Source organism: Rhinatrema bivittatum, chromosome 11 (assembly GCF_901001135.1).
Source record: "Rhinatrema bivittatum chromosome 11, aRhiBiv1.1, whole genome shotgun sequence".
Classification (NCBI taxonomy): domain Eukaryota; kingdom Metazoa; phylum Chordata; class Amphibia; order Gymnophiona; family Rhinatrematidae; genus Rhinatrema; species Rhinatrema bivittatum.
Window position 1 is genome coordinate 101,811,800 of NC_042625.1, and position 15,212 is coordinate 101,827,011.

Sequence of the window (15,212 nt, forward strand, 5' to 3'; positions counted from 1 at the left end):
CAATCCTAAAAATCCTACACTGGCTGCCCATCCAATATAGAATACTTTTCAAGGCCCTCACCATCATCCACAAATCCGTCTACCAGCAATCCACACTCCAACTCACCTTCCCACTCGAATTACATACTTCCGCAAGGCCGATCAGAACTGCCTACAAAAGTTCGCTCAAGGCCCCCCCCCAACAAATCCTCGGTCCACAACTCTATTCACAAGCGAGCACTTTCAACAGCAGGTGCTCTACATTGGAATACACTTCCCCAAGACTTACGCCAGGAACAATGCCATCTAACATTCAGAAAGAAACTGAAAACCTGGCTGTTCGCACAAGCCTACCGTTGAAGGAACTTCTTGAACCTTCACCGACTCTCACCCTTCCACCCCTCCCTAATCCCTTCCCCCCTCTTCATTTCCCTCTCCCCCTCCCCCCCCCCACTCACCTCACCCTCTCCTTCTCCCACTGGACTTACCATGTTAATAATCGCCTGTATCTTTATATGTTTATGTATCTTTAACATATAGTTTTTTGTTGATTATATTTATCACTCTCCAGTTGTTTTAGTTTAAAACCTGTCCTGTCTTCCATCTCCCATGTTTTACGCCCCCTGTTTAATGTAACTTTACTTTCTACCTAGATGTTAATTGGTTTCCCCTCAGTTACATTGTAAACCGGTACGATAAGACCTGGTCTTGAGCATCGGTATAGTAAAAGAAATTAAATAAAAATAAATAAATAAAATAAATAATGATAGAAAGGTTTCCATGTACAGAAGCTAAGCCTTTCAATGGAAAGGAGGCTTTGGAGCAAGGGGTCATGAGATGAGGGTGATAGGGGATAGATTCAGGAGTAATCTTAGAAAACGTTCTTTACAGAGAAGATGGTGGATGCATGGAACAGCCTCCCAGTGGAAGTGGTGGATAAAAAAAACATATTTGAATTCAAGAAAGCATGGGATAAATATTGAAGATCTCTAAGGAAGTGATGAGAACTGTAATGCTAAATGAATTGGACGGTTGGGCAGCTGACTGGGCCATACGGTCTTTTTCTGCTGTCATGTTTCTTTGGGTTCCAAGGTTTGCTTTTTTGTAAGATTTTCTGGTTGGCACCGCAGCATGTTTTAAGTGATATTTTTACCTGAGAAGACTGTACTTTGAATGTCCTTATTCACGTAAAATCTGCTGTTATAAATGCATAATTTTTAATTGTTGTGGTGTGGGCTATGAGGGAGAAGATGGGCACAAGACTAAGGTTCACTTATAGGGCACGCAGTACCATTGTGCTGTCTCTAGTGTAAAATATCCTGGGAGCCATTCAAAGTCGCTGACCAGGATGTCTCTCCCACAAGAATTTAAATGTTAACAGCTGGATTTTGTTGGCTGATTTGAATTTTTCTGGTGCATAATTAATTCTCCTGTATGTAGGACATACCCGCCAGCCCTGAGGCTTTGTATTGGGGTTGAAATATTTAGGGTTTCAAAATACTAAAAATGTGCTTTTAGGAATATTTTGAGCATACATTACTACAATTTTCCATGGATACAGTCCATCACATAACCACCTCTCCCTGCAAATGAATTATTTGCCAACTATTGGCACTACGGGGAAGCAGTGTTCCAAATTTACCAGAAATCTGGTCACCTTACTCTTCACCTCACTGTACCCGTAAACTATGTTCAGACACATTATTGTTAGGGGTAAGGTGGCTGTGATGGGGAGGGGCAGTAACACAGGTAGCACCTGCCCTGATCGGAGCAGTTGTCTTTCAAGGAGCAGTTGCTATTTGGAAACTATCTTGAAAAACTTGTTAAGTCTCAGAGACTCCGCAAGGGGGAATAAATCCAGGAATCTGAATTGGTCTGGCACTCAAGAAAATGAAATTAACAGATAAGATTAGATGTCTTCTTTCTATATGTATAAATGCAAAGCCTTTACTATGTCTTCTGTGCATGAGTGTCCCTAACTCCTTGCATTCCATATCTTTTCCCTTTTTGCAAGTATGAGCAAGCTACTGAAGCAGAATTAGCCTGGGTCACTGAGACCAAGCGGAAACTGCTGGCACTGGGTCCCATTCGACTAGAGCAGGACAAGACGACAGCTCAGCTGCAAGTGCAGAAGGTATATGCAACTCATCCCATATTGTATCACTGGAGAAAGGAGGAAATCTCTGAGTAGGATCCAGTCGATGAGGGATCTAACAGCACGGCTGGGAAAGAGGTTATTGTAGTTAATTCAGAAAAGACCACAGTCGTAGCAAAACTGGAAATTACTGGCAAGCAAAACGTTTTTAGTTCAGTATTTTTTGAGGGTCTTGAATAGCTAATTTAAAAGAATGCACAATGTTAACATAAAAATACTCTGGTAATTGAATTGTTTAAGACTGATATATCCAAACGTCAGTGGCACAACTGCACATTTCCAACATATACTCAAGCTTACTGGGTACCTCTGGAAGCTGGGGCTGTGGAGTTCAATCCCTGGATTTCTTGCAGTGACCTCTGGAGTCCTCTCTGGGGGATGCTGGGAGCAGTATGCAGATGAACCTTCCGGTTATTTACCCCTCCAGAAATTACAAAACAAGAGGGCACTTCATGAAATTAGCAACTAGCAGATTTTAAAATAAATAGAAGAGCTTTTTTCCTCAGTGCATAATTAAGCTGTGGAACCTGTTGCCAGAGGACATGGTTGAAGGCAACTAACATACAGGCCCCTACAGTAAAGTGTGCGATTCACTATTTAAATTAGGGCCCTTGCTAATAAGGAGGCGCTCCCTTATTGGCAGAAGCGGCGGCTGTTAGCGGGTCTGACAGCCGACGCTTAATTTTACCGGCATCGGTTGTCGAACCCACTGACAGCCATGGGTTCGGAAAACGGATGCCGGCAAAATTGAGTGTCCGTTTTCCAGCCCGCGGGCAGATTTTTTTTTTTTTTTTAAAGATTTTTATTTTTGGGGCCTCCGACTTAATATCGCTATGATATTAAGTTGGAGGGTGTACAGAAAAGCAGTTTTTTCTGGTGCCGTCTGAAATTAACGCCAGCCTTTGGCAGGAGTTAATTTCTGAAAGTAAAATGTGCATTTTGCTTTCTGTATTGCAGGTGAATACCTAACAGGCTCATCACATGCATTTGCATGTGATGAGCACTATTAGTTCCGGGGGGGGGGGGGGTTGGCAGCACGTTTTCCACGCGCTATTGCCCCTTAATGTATAAGGGGTAATAATAGCGTGTCAAAAACGCGCATCCAAACGGGGGCGAGTGGTGCGCTCAGCCAAGCGCACTCTTCTGTATTGGCCTGATAGTGGGGTTTAAAAGAGGTTTAGACAAGTTCCTAGTGGATCAGTCCATAACACATTATTAGCCAAGTAGACTAAGGAAAACTATTGTTCCCTGTACGTACCCGGATCAGTCCAGACCGTGGGTTGAGCCTCCTGTCCAGCAGAGGGAGACAGAGAAAAACTGAAAAGGTCTCCTATATCAGGACAGTGCTCACCCTGTGTCCCTTCAGTATTTCTCTGTCTCCCAGCAGACGCAGGCAGTTAACCTGTGGTTCCCTGGCTTTCTCTGTTTTCCACACTGTGGTGATTTCTTTTTCTCCTTCTGATTGTTTTCAGGATCAAGCAAGTATTGATTCATTTCTATATGTAAAAAAAAAAAAAGAAATTGAAGGAAATCAAACTTCTTGTCTATGTGAGACAGCTCTGTCCCACAGCTCTTTCAGGGTCCCGGGGGGATCTTCCCCTTGAGTACTCAGCCTGGGACCCCTCTTCCCGGTGACCACTTGCCTGGCTTAAAGGGATGATACTGGTGGTCCAGTCACTCCCCCTTTTCGCGTCTGCCTCAGGTCCTTCAGCAGAGAGGCTCCCGTTCCTCTGCTCGTTTCTTTGGGAAAAAAAAAAAAAGTCCATCGGAAGCAGAGCCTACCCGCGCTTTTCATTGCAGGTTCCAGCAAGGTAAGCAGGCGGGGAAGGGATTACTAGTGGTCCAGACCCTCTCCTCACCCGTCTGTGTCTGAGCACTTGTAAAAAAAAAAAAAAAATGTTCTTTTTTGATCAGCTGCAATCCAGGACCCCTGCCCACCTGAATCACCAGGTTTTTGGCCGATTTCTTTGTGTTTGTGAGCAGTTTTTTCCCCCGACCATGCCGCGGCCATCCTGGTGTATAGCATGTGAGGAATCAGCCACGTGGTTTCTAGGACTGGGATTTGTTCGAGGTGCCTTCCAGGGTGGGTGGGCAGCTCTTTTTCAGGGTCTGCAGAAACAGCCAAGCCTCGTGGGGCTCAATAACGTCAGGCTCCGCAGGAGCTCAGAGCTGATCTTTCTCCCTCCGTGCAGGGATGCAGCCATCTTAAGCACATGTCATGCAGCTCAGGCAAGGGCTGTGGGGGAGGGGGAGCTTCCTCCAACATTGTCTCCAGTCCCTGCAACTCCTGATGAGAATGCGGATCAGGATCAGGTTTTTTTTACAGGAGGGACCCTGCTTTTCCAGGAGATCAGGATGTTGATTCTGATTCCTTTTCTTTAGATTCTGTCCTCCTTAAGCATAAAGCCTTTTTGGCTTCCAGGTCTCTGCAAGGTGGTGCCTTGCCAGTCAGACCTACGCAGGAACTGCCGTCCAAGGTAGCCAAGCGTGCCGATGTTCCCGCGTCTCTAAGGCTCGCGAAGTTAAAAGGCACGGTGGTTTCAGGAGGATTTGCCGCTCCGGACTTGCCGGGCAGTGCGGCTGCAGGTGCAGGAGCCTCTCCTCCTCCTCCTTTGGGGGGAGGGGGGGGGATTGGATGAGGAGCAAGGGAAACAGGCTTCTTTGGAGGGTGATGACCCTCAGGTAGTACGTCTGTTCCAGAGGGAGGAGTTGGCACCCCTCATTCCTGCAGTCCTGGCAGAGCTCGGGGTTCGATCTCCACAGTCTGTAGCAGTCTCGTGCAGCAGGCAAGCCTCAGGTGGGTTCAACAATTACTCAGCACCCAGGACCTCCCATCTGCAGAGGCAGAAAGGCTGGAAGGCGCGATTGCGTATGGGGCTGATGCTCTCTATGATCTCCTCGGTGCAAGCCAGAGCCATGGTCTTAGTGGTGTCAGCCAGGCGATTGGGCTGCAGACTCCTCTTCTAAATTGCAGTTGGGCACTCTACCCTTCAAGGGGAAGTTACTTCTTAGCGAGGACCTGGATCAGCTTATCAAATTCTTGGGTGACAACAAGGTTCATAAGCTACCAGAGGACCGCCCCAAGCAGTCCAGCTCCTTTTTTTCCATCGCGCTTTCGTTTCCATCAAGGCACCGCCGCAAAGTTCTCACAATGAGATATGGCCGGCCCATTCCTCCGTTCCAGACTTAGGTGGTCGGCTGTCCCTGTTTCTTGAGGAATGAGCCAAAATTACTTCGGATCAGTGGGTCTTCGAAGTAATCGAACGAGGCTATGTGTTACAGTTTGCTCGGGATCTCCTGGACCTCTACTTGATCTCCTCTGCGGAACTCGGAAGCGCTCAGCGGTGTGCCAGACTCTCGACAGGCTTCAAGCGCTCGGTGCCATAGTCCCGGTCCCCCTCCAGGATCAGGGATCCAGCCAGTATTCCATCTACTTCGTCATCCCCAAAAAGGACGGCTTCTTTCGACCGACCCTGGACCTCAAGAGAATCAACAAGGCCCTCAAGGTTCCCCATTTTCAGATGGAGACCCTGAGGGCGGTCATAGTGACGGGTTCGTACAGGGGAGTTCCTTGCCTCAGGAACACCAGAGATTTCTTTGTCTCAACATCCTGGGACGACATTTTCAGTTTTGAGCAATCCTATTCGGTCTCGCCACCGCGCCACACACATTTACCAAGATCATGGTGGTAGTGGCAGCCTTCCTCCGGTGGGAGGGAGTCCTAGTCCACCCATTCCTGGATGACTGGCTCATTCGGGCAAAGTCGGGGGACCTGTGCATGATAACGGTCAACTGGGTCTTGTCTGTTCTCACCTCCCTTGGGTGGATAGCAGTTTGTCAAAGAGCAACCTCAAGCCCTCTCAGGTCCTCGAATTCTTAGGAGCACGCTTCGACACTCGTGTGGGTAAAATTCTGTTACCCGATGCCCATGCATTCAAGCTCATGGATCAAGTCCAACATCTATTATCTCTCACGGTCCCCACGGCCTGGGATTATATCCAGGTTCTGGGCACTATGGCTTCAACTATAGATTTGGTTCCCTGGGTCTTTGTGCATATGCGTCCTTTGCAGCAAGCTTTGCTATCCTGCTGGAAGCTGGTCTCGGAGGAGTTTGACACCCTTACCACTTTCCGATATTATCATTGACAGCATGCAGTGGTGGATTGTTGTGACAACGGATGCCAGCCTCTCCGGCTGGGGAGCGGTGTGTCAGAATCAGTCTACCCAGGGACGATGGACCCCAATTCAGTCTGTGTCACAGCAATCGTATGGAGACCCGAGCGGTCCGTCTGGTTCTCAAGACTTTTCTGCCCTTGATCCATAGCAAAGCTGTACGAGTCCTCTCCAACAATTCCACTACGGTAGCTTACATCAATCGCCAGGGGGGGGGGGGGGGGGCACCAGGAGTCGTCCGGTTGCCCTGGAAGCCAGCAAGCTGCTAGCCTGGGTGGAGCGCCATCTGGAACAGCTAGCGGCCTCCCACATTGTGGGGAAGGAGAACACTTAAGCCTACTTCCTGAGTTGTCAGCATCTAGACCCTGGAGAGTGGGAGTGGTCCGGAGAGGCGATGGATTTGATCGTGCACAAATGAGGGGTCCCTCACTTAGACCTGATGACTACTCTGAGCAATGCAAAGGCCCCCAGATTCTTCAGCCGCAGAAGGGAGCACTGCTCAGAAGGAGTGGATGCACTGGTCCTACCCTGGCCTCACGATGTTCTCCTTTGCATGTTCCCACCTTGGCCTCTGGTGGAAAAGTACTCAGAAGAATAGAACTCCACAGGGGGCCGGTCATCCTCGTGGCGCCGGAGTGGCCTCTGAGACCATGGTTCGCGGATCTGGTGAACTTCACTACGGACAGTTCTCTCTGCCTCGGCCATCTGCCAATCCTGCTTCGACAGGGTCCAGTATTTTTCGATCAGGCAGATCGCTTTTGAGCGGCGGCGACTAAGGAAGAAGGGTTATAAGGAGGAGGTTATCTCCACTCTGTTGCGGGCTCATAAGACTTCTACCTCTCTGGCTTATATTCGGGTATGGAGAGTGTTTGAGACTATGTGCACTAAGTCCGGAGTTCCGGCGTGTAAGGTTTCGGTGTCCCAGGTTCTCTCCTTCCTGCAGAATGGTCTCTCCAAAGGTTTGTCTTTCAATTCCTTGCGGGTACAGGTTTTGGCGCTCTGTTCCCTCCTTGGACGGGTTGATGGTTATGCGTTGGCGATCCATCCGGATGTCATTCAGTTCCCCAGGGGGGCTAACCACTTGAACCCGCCTGTCTGGGCTACTTGTCCGTCGTGGAGCCTTAACTTGGTTCTCCGCGTTTTTTGCGAGATGCCCTTTGAACCCCTTTGGCGAGCCACACTTAAGGATCTGACCCTTAAAACTGTCTTTTTGGTCTGTATTTCCTCAGCCAGGAGAGTGTCTGACTCCAAGCCCTGTCTTGTAGGGAGCCTTTCCTTCGCTTTTCTGATTCAGGTGTTTCCCTCCAAACAGTCCCCTCCTTCCTGCCAAAGGTTGTCTCCTCCTTTCATGTAAATCAGTCAGTGGAGCTCCCTGCTTTTCTCCAGAGGACATTGCAAACACACCTGGCACGGATCTACGGCGCCTTGATGTGAAGAGGGTCCTACTGCAATATTTGCAAGTGACGAATGATTTTCGAGTCTCTGATCATCTCTTTGTCTTATGGAGCGGGCCGATCTAGGGGAATAAGGCTTCTAAAGCTACTATCGTTCGTTCGCTGGCTAAGAGGCAATTGCGTAGGCGTATATTTGTCGGGGCTGGTCGGTTCCGGAGGGCTTAAAGGCTCACTCTTTACATTCTCAGGCTACCTCTTGGGTGGAGAGTCGGTCAGTCTCGCCGCAAGAAATCTGCAGAGCAGCTACTTGGAAATCCCTATATATACCTTTGCGCATCATTGCCTCGATGTTCAGGCGCCAGTCTTTGGCTCTTTGGCAGACAGGTACTTCGAGCGGGACTGTCTCGGTCCCACCCTGTTTAGGGAAGCTTTGGTACATCCCACAGTCTGGACTGATCCGGGTACGTCCAGGGAAAGGAAAATTGGTTCTTACCTGCTAACTTTCGTTCCTGTAGTACCACTGATCAGTCCAGACTCCCGCCCTGACTACATCTACATTGCTACATCCACTCGGAATTTCTCTTTCACAGGTTCTTTTTGGGATTCTCTACTTCCTATTTGAGCTTTAAGACACTGGAAGTTCATCCGAATTGTAAGGCACCAGAGGTATCTGCTATTTATATATTGATAGCTGTGTAAGAGCATTTTTCATACATGTTTGAATTTCTTGTTTCATTTTGATAGTTACAGTTGTTTTCTTGCTTGATCTTATTTTGGTTCTCTGTGCTATTTTGGCTGCTTTGATATCGATTATACTGAAGGGACGCAGGGTGAGCACTGTCCTGATATAGGATACCTTTTCAGTTTTTCTCTGTCTCCCTCTGCTGGACAGGAGGCTCAACCCACTGTCTGGTCTGATCCATGGTCCTACAGGAACGAAAATTAGCAGGTAAGAACGAATTCTCCTTTATCCCTGGGTGTGAGTAACAGGAAATAGATCTACTTTATGGCATCTGCCAAGTATTTGTGACCTGGATGCTTAACTCCATGGACCTTGGCCTGACCCAGCACGGGATTTGTTCTTACGTTTCTAGCAGTAACATTTCTGTTACCTTTCCACAGGCCTTTTCTATAGATATTATTCGACACAAAGATTCCATGGATGAGCTTCTTAGTATCCAGGAAGAGATCCTAGAAACTTGTGGAGAGGAGCAGAAAGCTATCCTACAGGTAAAGTCTGACCCTATTCTCACTTATCTTGGGAACAGGGAATTCCGTTGTCATTACTGAAGAGGAAAGGATGGGAGGTGCTAATGGGGAATGCACATTACATGGTTTTAATACTTCACATAAGCAGGCTGATGCATTAACCTGTGCGTTGAAATAGGGCACTGAAATTCAATGCACAGTATGTTAATGCACAGGTTAAAATTTGTATTATTCCCAATGCAGCATGCTAATACATCGGGAGTTTAAAAAGAAAAGTTCCCAGACTGGAAATGGAGTGCTCCGCACAGGCTAAAAACACATTTTAAAGCTCCACACTCCTCACAGCTCCCTAATGCACTGGGGAAAGGACTAGGAAGTCCATTGCTCCAGGAGGCTGGATATCTTAAGTTCAAAAGACTGCATATCACTATTAAAGTTTTGCCATCTCAGCTCTCTGCAGGATGCATTTTAGCACCTGGTACCTCTGTGCTGAGTGGAAGTGATTTCTTTGCAAGGACACACAACAATAGATCTGGTACATTTACTCTTGCTACATAGCAATATCCCACCCCTGTACAAGTTATCTCATTCAATATTTTATACTAGCGGCACCCGGCCACGCATTGCAGTAGCAGAGTCATACAGCATAGTTCTCTGCTTCAACGGCAGGGGAGAAGAAGAAAGGGTTCGCACTCACAAAGCGGGGAGTAGCTGACTTGTTACGGCGGTTACTACCCCAAAACAAATGTGCCTGATACTTCACTTTCCATGCATATCCAGCATAGCTCTCTGCTTCAACGGCAGGGGAGAAGAAAAACAACCAACAAGGGCTGTAAAACATAGTCTGGGTAAAACAAATAAGCATGGGTGTAGCTTGCTTATTGCGGCGGTTACTACCCCTAACTAATCAAGCTTGATATTTCACTTGGATGCAGCTCCATCACTGCTCTCTACATTAATGGTGGGGGTGGAAGGGAAAGAGAACCAAGAGCTAAGAGAAACAGATAATGTGGGAAGCTTGCTGGGCAGACTGGATGGGCCATTTGGTCTTCTTCTGCCGTCATTTCTATGTTTCTATGTTTACCCTCCCTTCCCCTTGCTCATTTACCTCAGTCACTCATCCTCCTCCCCCTTGGTCACTCACCCCCCCTTCCCTCCCCTGTCCCCACTCCAACTCTCTCCCCTCATTCTCCCTCCCCTGAAATGTCTGCTCTCTTAGGTAAGAGGACCCAGACTGTAAGAAGCAGCTAGGATGCCGATTGAGAAAAAAACACCGAAATAGAAATTGGTGGTGGTAAACGTGGTCCGTCAGTGGGAGGTTGTGTGTGTTCTGTATCAAAATAGGGGCGTGCCTAACCAAGTTACCACTCTCTAGTTAATTGTTTTGTAGAGGGCTAATTAGGTGCCTTTCCGAGGTCAGGGACGTTTTGTGTTTGTGTGTGCCCTCCGTCTTTCCATCCCAAAAGAACCCCACCATAAACGCAGTGTTTAAATAGGCACCCCCCACCCCGGCGAAATACAGTAACCCACCCTCCCGCCCCCCGCCAGAGTTGCAGAATGACCGAAACACCCCCTCCCTCCCCCCGAACACACGCGCAAGAAAATAACTACGGCCCCCCACCGTGCAGCCCCCCGGATACCTGTGCAAGCAGTCGGTGGAGCAGGTGTTCGGTTCGGGATCAAAGTCTTGGGTTCGGGCCGTCGGCTGCTAGGAATGAAAATGGCTCTGACGGCCCTTTGACCTGACTATGTCACCGTGGGGGAGTAATGGGAGTGCTAGGTTCCCTGACATAGTAAGGGAAAGGTCCGCTGGCTGCCAGTCCTGAAAATGGCATCGACGGGCCCGCGCCCTTACTATGTCACATGGGCTACTGCCGCCATTGTTGTATCCGAGTGGCATAGTAAGGGAAAGGGCTGTCGGCGCCATTTTGGTTGCTGGCAGCCGACGGCCGTAGTGTACGCGATGTGTCCCGGACTGGTCCTGGCCCCCCCGCTGGGGCAGCGCGGACCTGTTTCCGCTTTTGTGTGTGTTCGGAGGGTGTGGGCAGTAAGTAGAACAGGCATGTGCGTGGGGGGTGTGAGGAGGGTGTTTTAGTGCGAGTTCGGAGGGTGTGGGAATTGCCAACATGTGACGTGCATGGCCCCCCAGTGTAGCAGCCTGGAATTTGGTGTGTTTTGGGAGGGTGTGTGAAGTAAGTCCAGTTGGCATATGTGTGTGTGTGGGGGGGGGGGGGTGTGAGGAGTGTGGATGTCTGTGTGTTCGGGAGCGTGTGTGAATTAAATACATTTGTCATGTGTGTGGGGTGCGTGAGTGTTTGTGAAAGGTGTAAGAGGATGCGCTGACGTCTGATGTCCACCAGATGTCGCTGTTTTGTGGAACCAATTTTTAAACCTTTTTTACCTGTCACAGGTGTGACATATCTGTAATGTAAGTACAGAAGAACCTTCCTGTATGCGAAATGAAGGTTGTGTCCAAATTTGAAAGCAATCGGTGCAGTGGTTTCTGAGATTAATGATTTTGTACAAACTATTTAACATTTTTATTTATATAGATTATTTGGCACATTTTCTAACCTTTTATATTTGGTTGCTTGCTGAATTCTGTTGATCCTTTTATTGCCAATTTATATGTGTATTTCTGTTGCACATCAGAGGGCAGATTATTCTGCTGCAAATATTCCCTACAGCTTGTTCTCACTGTCATCCTCCTATCCATATTGCATTCTTTCTGCCTTCTCCCTCTGTTTCCATATAGGATAAGATCAAATTGCTTGCACAGCAATATAATGTAGTGAGTCAGTTGAACACCGAACGCTATGCACAATTGGAGCGTGCACAAGTTCTTGTGAATCAATTCTGGGAGACGCACGAGGAGCTGAGGCCATGGATTGAGGAAACACAAGTGGTAATTGCACAGCTTCCTCCCCCTGCTGTGGATCATGAGGTTCTGAAACAGCAAAAGGAGGAGATGAGGGTAAGAATTCTAAGAAAAAAGCATAGTTACATTTTTTTCAGATGCTTTTTATTTAGAGTAATGTGTGTGTTTGTGGGTAATGTTTTCATCAAAATGATCTAAAATGATCTCCAATTACTTGCATTTTTCAGCAACTGAGAGAGTCCATTGCTGAGCACAAACCTCATATTGACAAACTAATGAAGATTGGACCCCAGCTACAGGCTCTGAACCCTGAGGAGGGAAAAATGGTGCAAGAGAAATATGGGTCAGCAGCATCCAAGTACAGCAAAATTAAAGCAGATGTGCACCAGCGGGCATCGGTATTGGATGAGGCTATTACACAAGCTGCACAGGTACATCCACGTACACACTCTCTACTCCTCATCCCCCCCCCCCATTCCTGCATACGCCCTCTATTGCCCTGCACAAACTCACACATACTTAGACAAGCTGTCTGTCCTACTGTTTCTTCTGTTCATTGTCTTATGTAAGCCATCATTTCTGATAATTACATCCCTGTTTAAGGGCTGTTCACAAACCAGTATTTCATAGCCTTCATATCTGGTTTTTTATTTCTAGTTCATTAGAACATAAGAACATAAGAAATTGCCATGCTGGGTCAGACCAAGGGTCCATCCAGCCCAGCATCCTGTTTGTAAGAACTAGTATCCCTCTCAGATTTAAATTCTGAAGTAGAAAAAAGAGAAATCAGCCTTTATAGCTGTAATAATAATCTTCTCTAACGGGTCCTGTTGACATCCATCGTGCTGTGAAAGAGCTAAGCTGTCTGGTTTCTGGCAGGGAGGTGAAGTCTACTGCAGAGCAAGGATACCAAAATTAGGAATTTTCTTTATATTGGGGGTTTTTCTAGTAACTCCTACAAAAGTTGGGCAGTACCCAAGAGTTCTGGGCCTTGCTCTTTCACTTTCTGCTGCACATTCTTTCCCCAGTTTGGGTAACATACACAATAATGTAAGGTGAAAGCAGAGAAAGAGCAACTAGTCTGTCCACACGGCCAGCGATACATCCCAGCTGCCAGCCGTAGAAGCTTGAGTGTTTGTAGAAAAAGAGCAACTAGTCTGTCCATACGGCCAGCGATACATCCCAGCTGCCAGCCGTAGAAGCTTGAGTGTTTGTAGAAAAAGAGCAACTAGTCTGTCCACACGGCCGGCGATACATCCCAGCTGCCAGCCGTAGAAGCTTGAGTGTTTGTAGAAAAAGAGCAACTAGTCTGTCCACACGGCCAGCGATACATCCCAGCTGCCAGCCGTAGAAGCTTGAGTGTTTGTAGAAAAAGAGCAACTAGTCTGTCCCCACGGCCAGCGATACATCCCAGCTGCCAGCCGTAGAAGCTTGAGTGTTTGTAGAAAAAGAGCAACTAGTCTGTCCATACGGCCAGCGATACATCCCAGCTGCCAGCCGTAGAAGCTTGAGTGTTTGTAGAAAAAGAGCAACTAGTCTGTCCACACGGCCAGCGATACATCCCAGCTGCCAGCCGTAGAAGCTTGAGTGTTTGTAGAAAAAGAGCAACTAGTCTGTCCACACGGCCAGCGATACATCCCAGCTGCCAGCCGTAGAAGCTTGAGTGTTTGTAGAAAAAGAGCAACTAGTCTGTCCACACGGCCGGCGATACATCCCAGCTGCCAGCCGTAGAAGCTTGAGTGTTTGTAGAAAAAGAGCAACTAGTCTGTCCACACGGCCAGCGATACATCCCAGCTGCCAGCCGTAGAAGCTTGAGTGTTTGTAGAAAAAGAGCAACTAGTCTGTCCACACGGCCGGCGATACATCCCAGCTGTAGAAGCTTGAGTGTTTCTTTGTAGGATATTGCTGCTTATCCAAGTCAGTTTTTCTTGTTTTTGTTTACATCTTGAATAGTTAAGCATTTACATTCCTGTTCTTACTCTAATACCCAAATCCCCAACCTCACAATGTTTTACATCCAAGTGGTGGCGTAATCTAAATGACTAGAGAAAACAGTGGAAGGAGCCAACCTTACCGCATCAATTAGAAAGTTGGAACAGGTGAGGTGGAGAGAATTTTGAATAAAGATTGTAATCCAGTGTTAGGAAATCACCATAATCTTTTATTCAAAGTCAGCAGTCTAACCTTTGCTTATAAATTTGAAAAGTTGTGCATCCCCCAACACATCTATGTTCGCATAAAAGCTGCTTCGGGAAAGACAAGGAACTGCAAACAGAGACAGAAACAATAGGCAGAGTTCCTAAAAGTGGACTTTGAATAAAAGATTATTATTATTTCCGGACAGTGGGTTATAATCTTCTGAATTTTCTCCACCTCACCTGTTCCAACTTACTCATAATCTAAATAATTTATCAAAATAGAGTACATCTCTAGGTCTTTAAGATCATGAGAGGCCTTGAACGAGTAGATGTGACTCGGTTATTTACACTTTCGAATAATAGAAGGACTAGGGGGCACTCCATGAAGTTAGCAAGTAGCACATTTAAGACTAATCGGAGAAAATTCTTTTTCACTCAACGCACAATTAAGCTCTGGAATTTGTTGCTAGAGGATGTGGTTAGTGCAGTTAGTATAGCTGGGTTCAAAAATGGTTTGGATAACATATATAGAAACATAGAAATGATGGCAGAAAAAGACCAATCGGCCCATCCAGTCTATCCAGCAAGCTCCCACACTTATTTTCCCAGACTTATCTGTTTCATTATTTTCCCATATTTATCTGTTTCATCAACCACCAAGTTCAGGGCCCTTGTTGGTAATTGTTTGATTCAAGTTTCCTGCCATCCCCTGTCATTGATGCAGAGAGCAATGTTGGAGTTGCATCCAAGGTGAGCAGAAGGCTTAATGGTTAAGGGTAGTAACCGCCGCATCAAGCAAGTTACCCCGATGTTTGTTTACCCAGACTGCACAGATCATTGCCTTGTTGGATGTTGTCTGAATGTTAATCCTGTTTTCCACATTTCCCCTTGCCGTTGAAGCAGAGAGCAATTTTGGAGTTGCATTAACTGTGTGAAGGCTTATTGAGTAAGGGTAGTAATCACCAGGTAGTAGCCTTCTTGGAGGAGAAGTCCATTAACTGCTATTAATCAAGTTTACTTAGGGAATTGCCTCTGCTATTAATTGCATCAGTAGCATGGGATCTTCTTAGTGTTTGGGTAATTGCCAGGTACTTGTGGCCTGGATTGGCCACTGTTGGAAACAGGATGCTGGGCTTGATGGACCCTTGGTCTGACCCAGCATGGCAATTTCTTATGTTCTTATACCAATGCTCTAGAAAAAATCTCAAGAATCCATTTTACTATATATTAACTGAAAATTTTCTACGGCCCTCTGAACAGCCAAATCTTTATTCATAATTTATTTA

The 15,212-nt window shown here is 47.0% G+C and overlaps 1 protein-coding gene across 4 annotated transcripts in view; it reads left to right on the top strand.

Annotated features, from left to right (window-relative positions):
- The window catches only part of MACF1 (microtubule actin crosslinking factor 1), a 513,108-nt gene that overhangs the window by 381,018 nt on the left and 116,878 nt on the right, over positions 1-15,212 (top strand). For all 4 annotated transcript variants that reach the window (XM_029570961.1, XM_029570962.1, XM_029570959.1 and 1 more), the window contains 4 exons: positions 1,994-2,113; positions 8,824-8,931; positions 11,666-11,884; positions 12,016-12,219. In XM_029570961.1, coding sequence (XP_029426821.1) covers positions 1,994-2,113; positions 8,824-8,931; positions 11,666-11,884; positions 12,016-12,219 — 651 coding nt within the window. The remainder of the gene's footprint in view (positions 1-1,993; positions 2,114-8,823; positions 8,932-11,665; positions 11,885-12,015; positions 12,220-15,212) is intronic.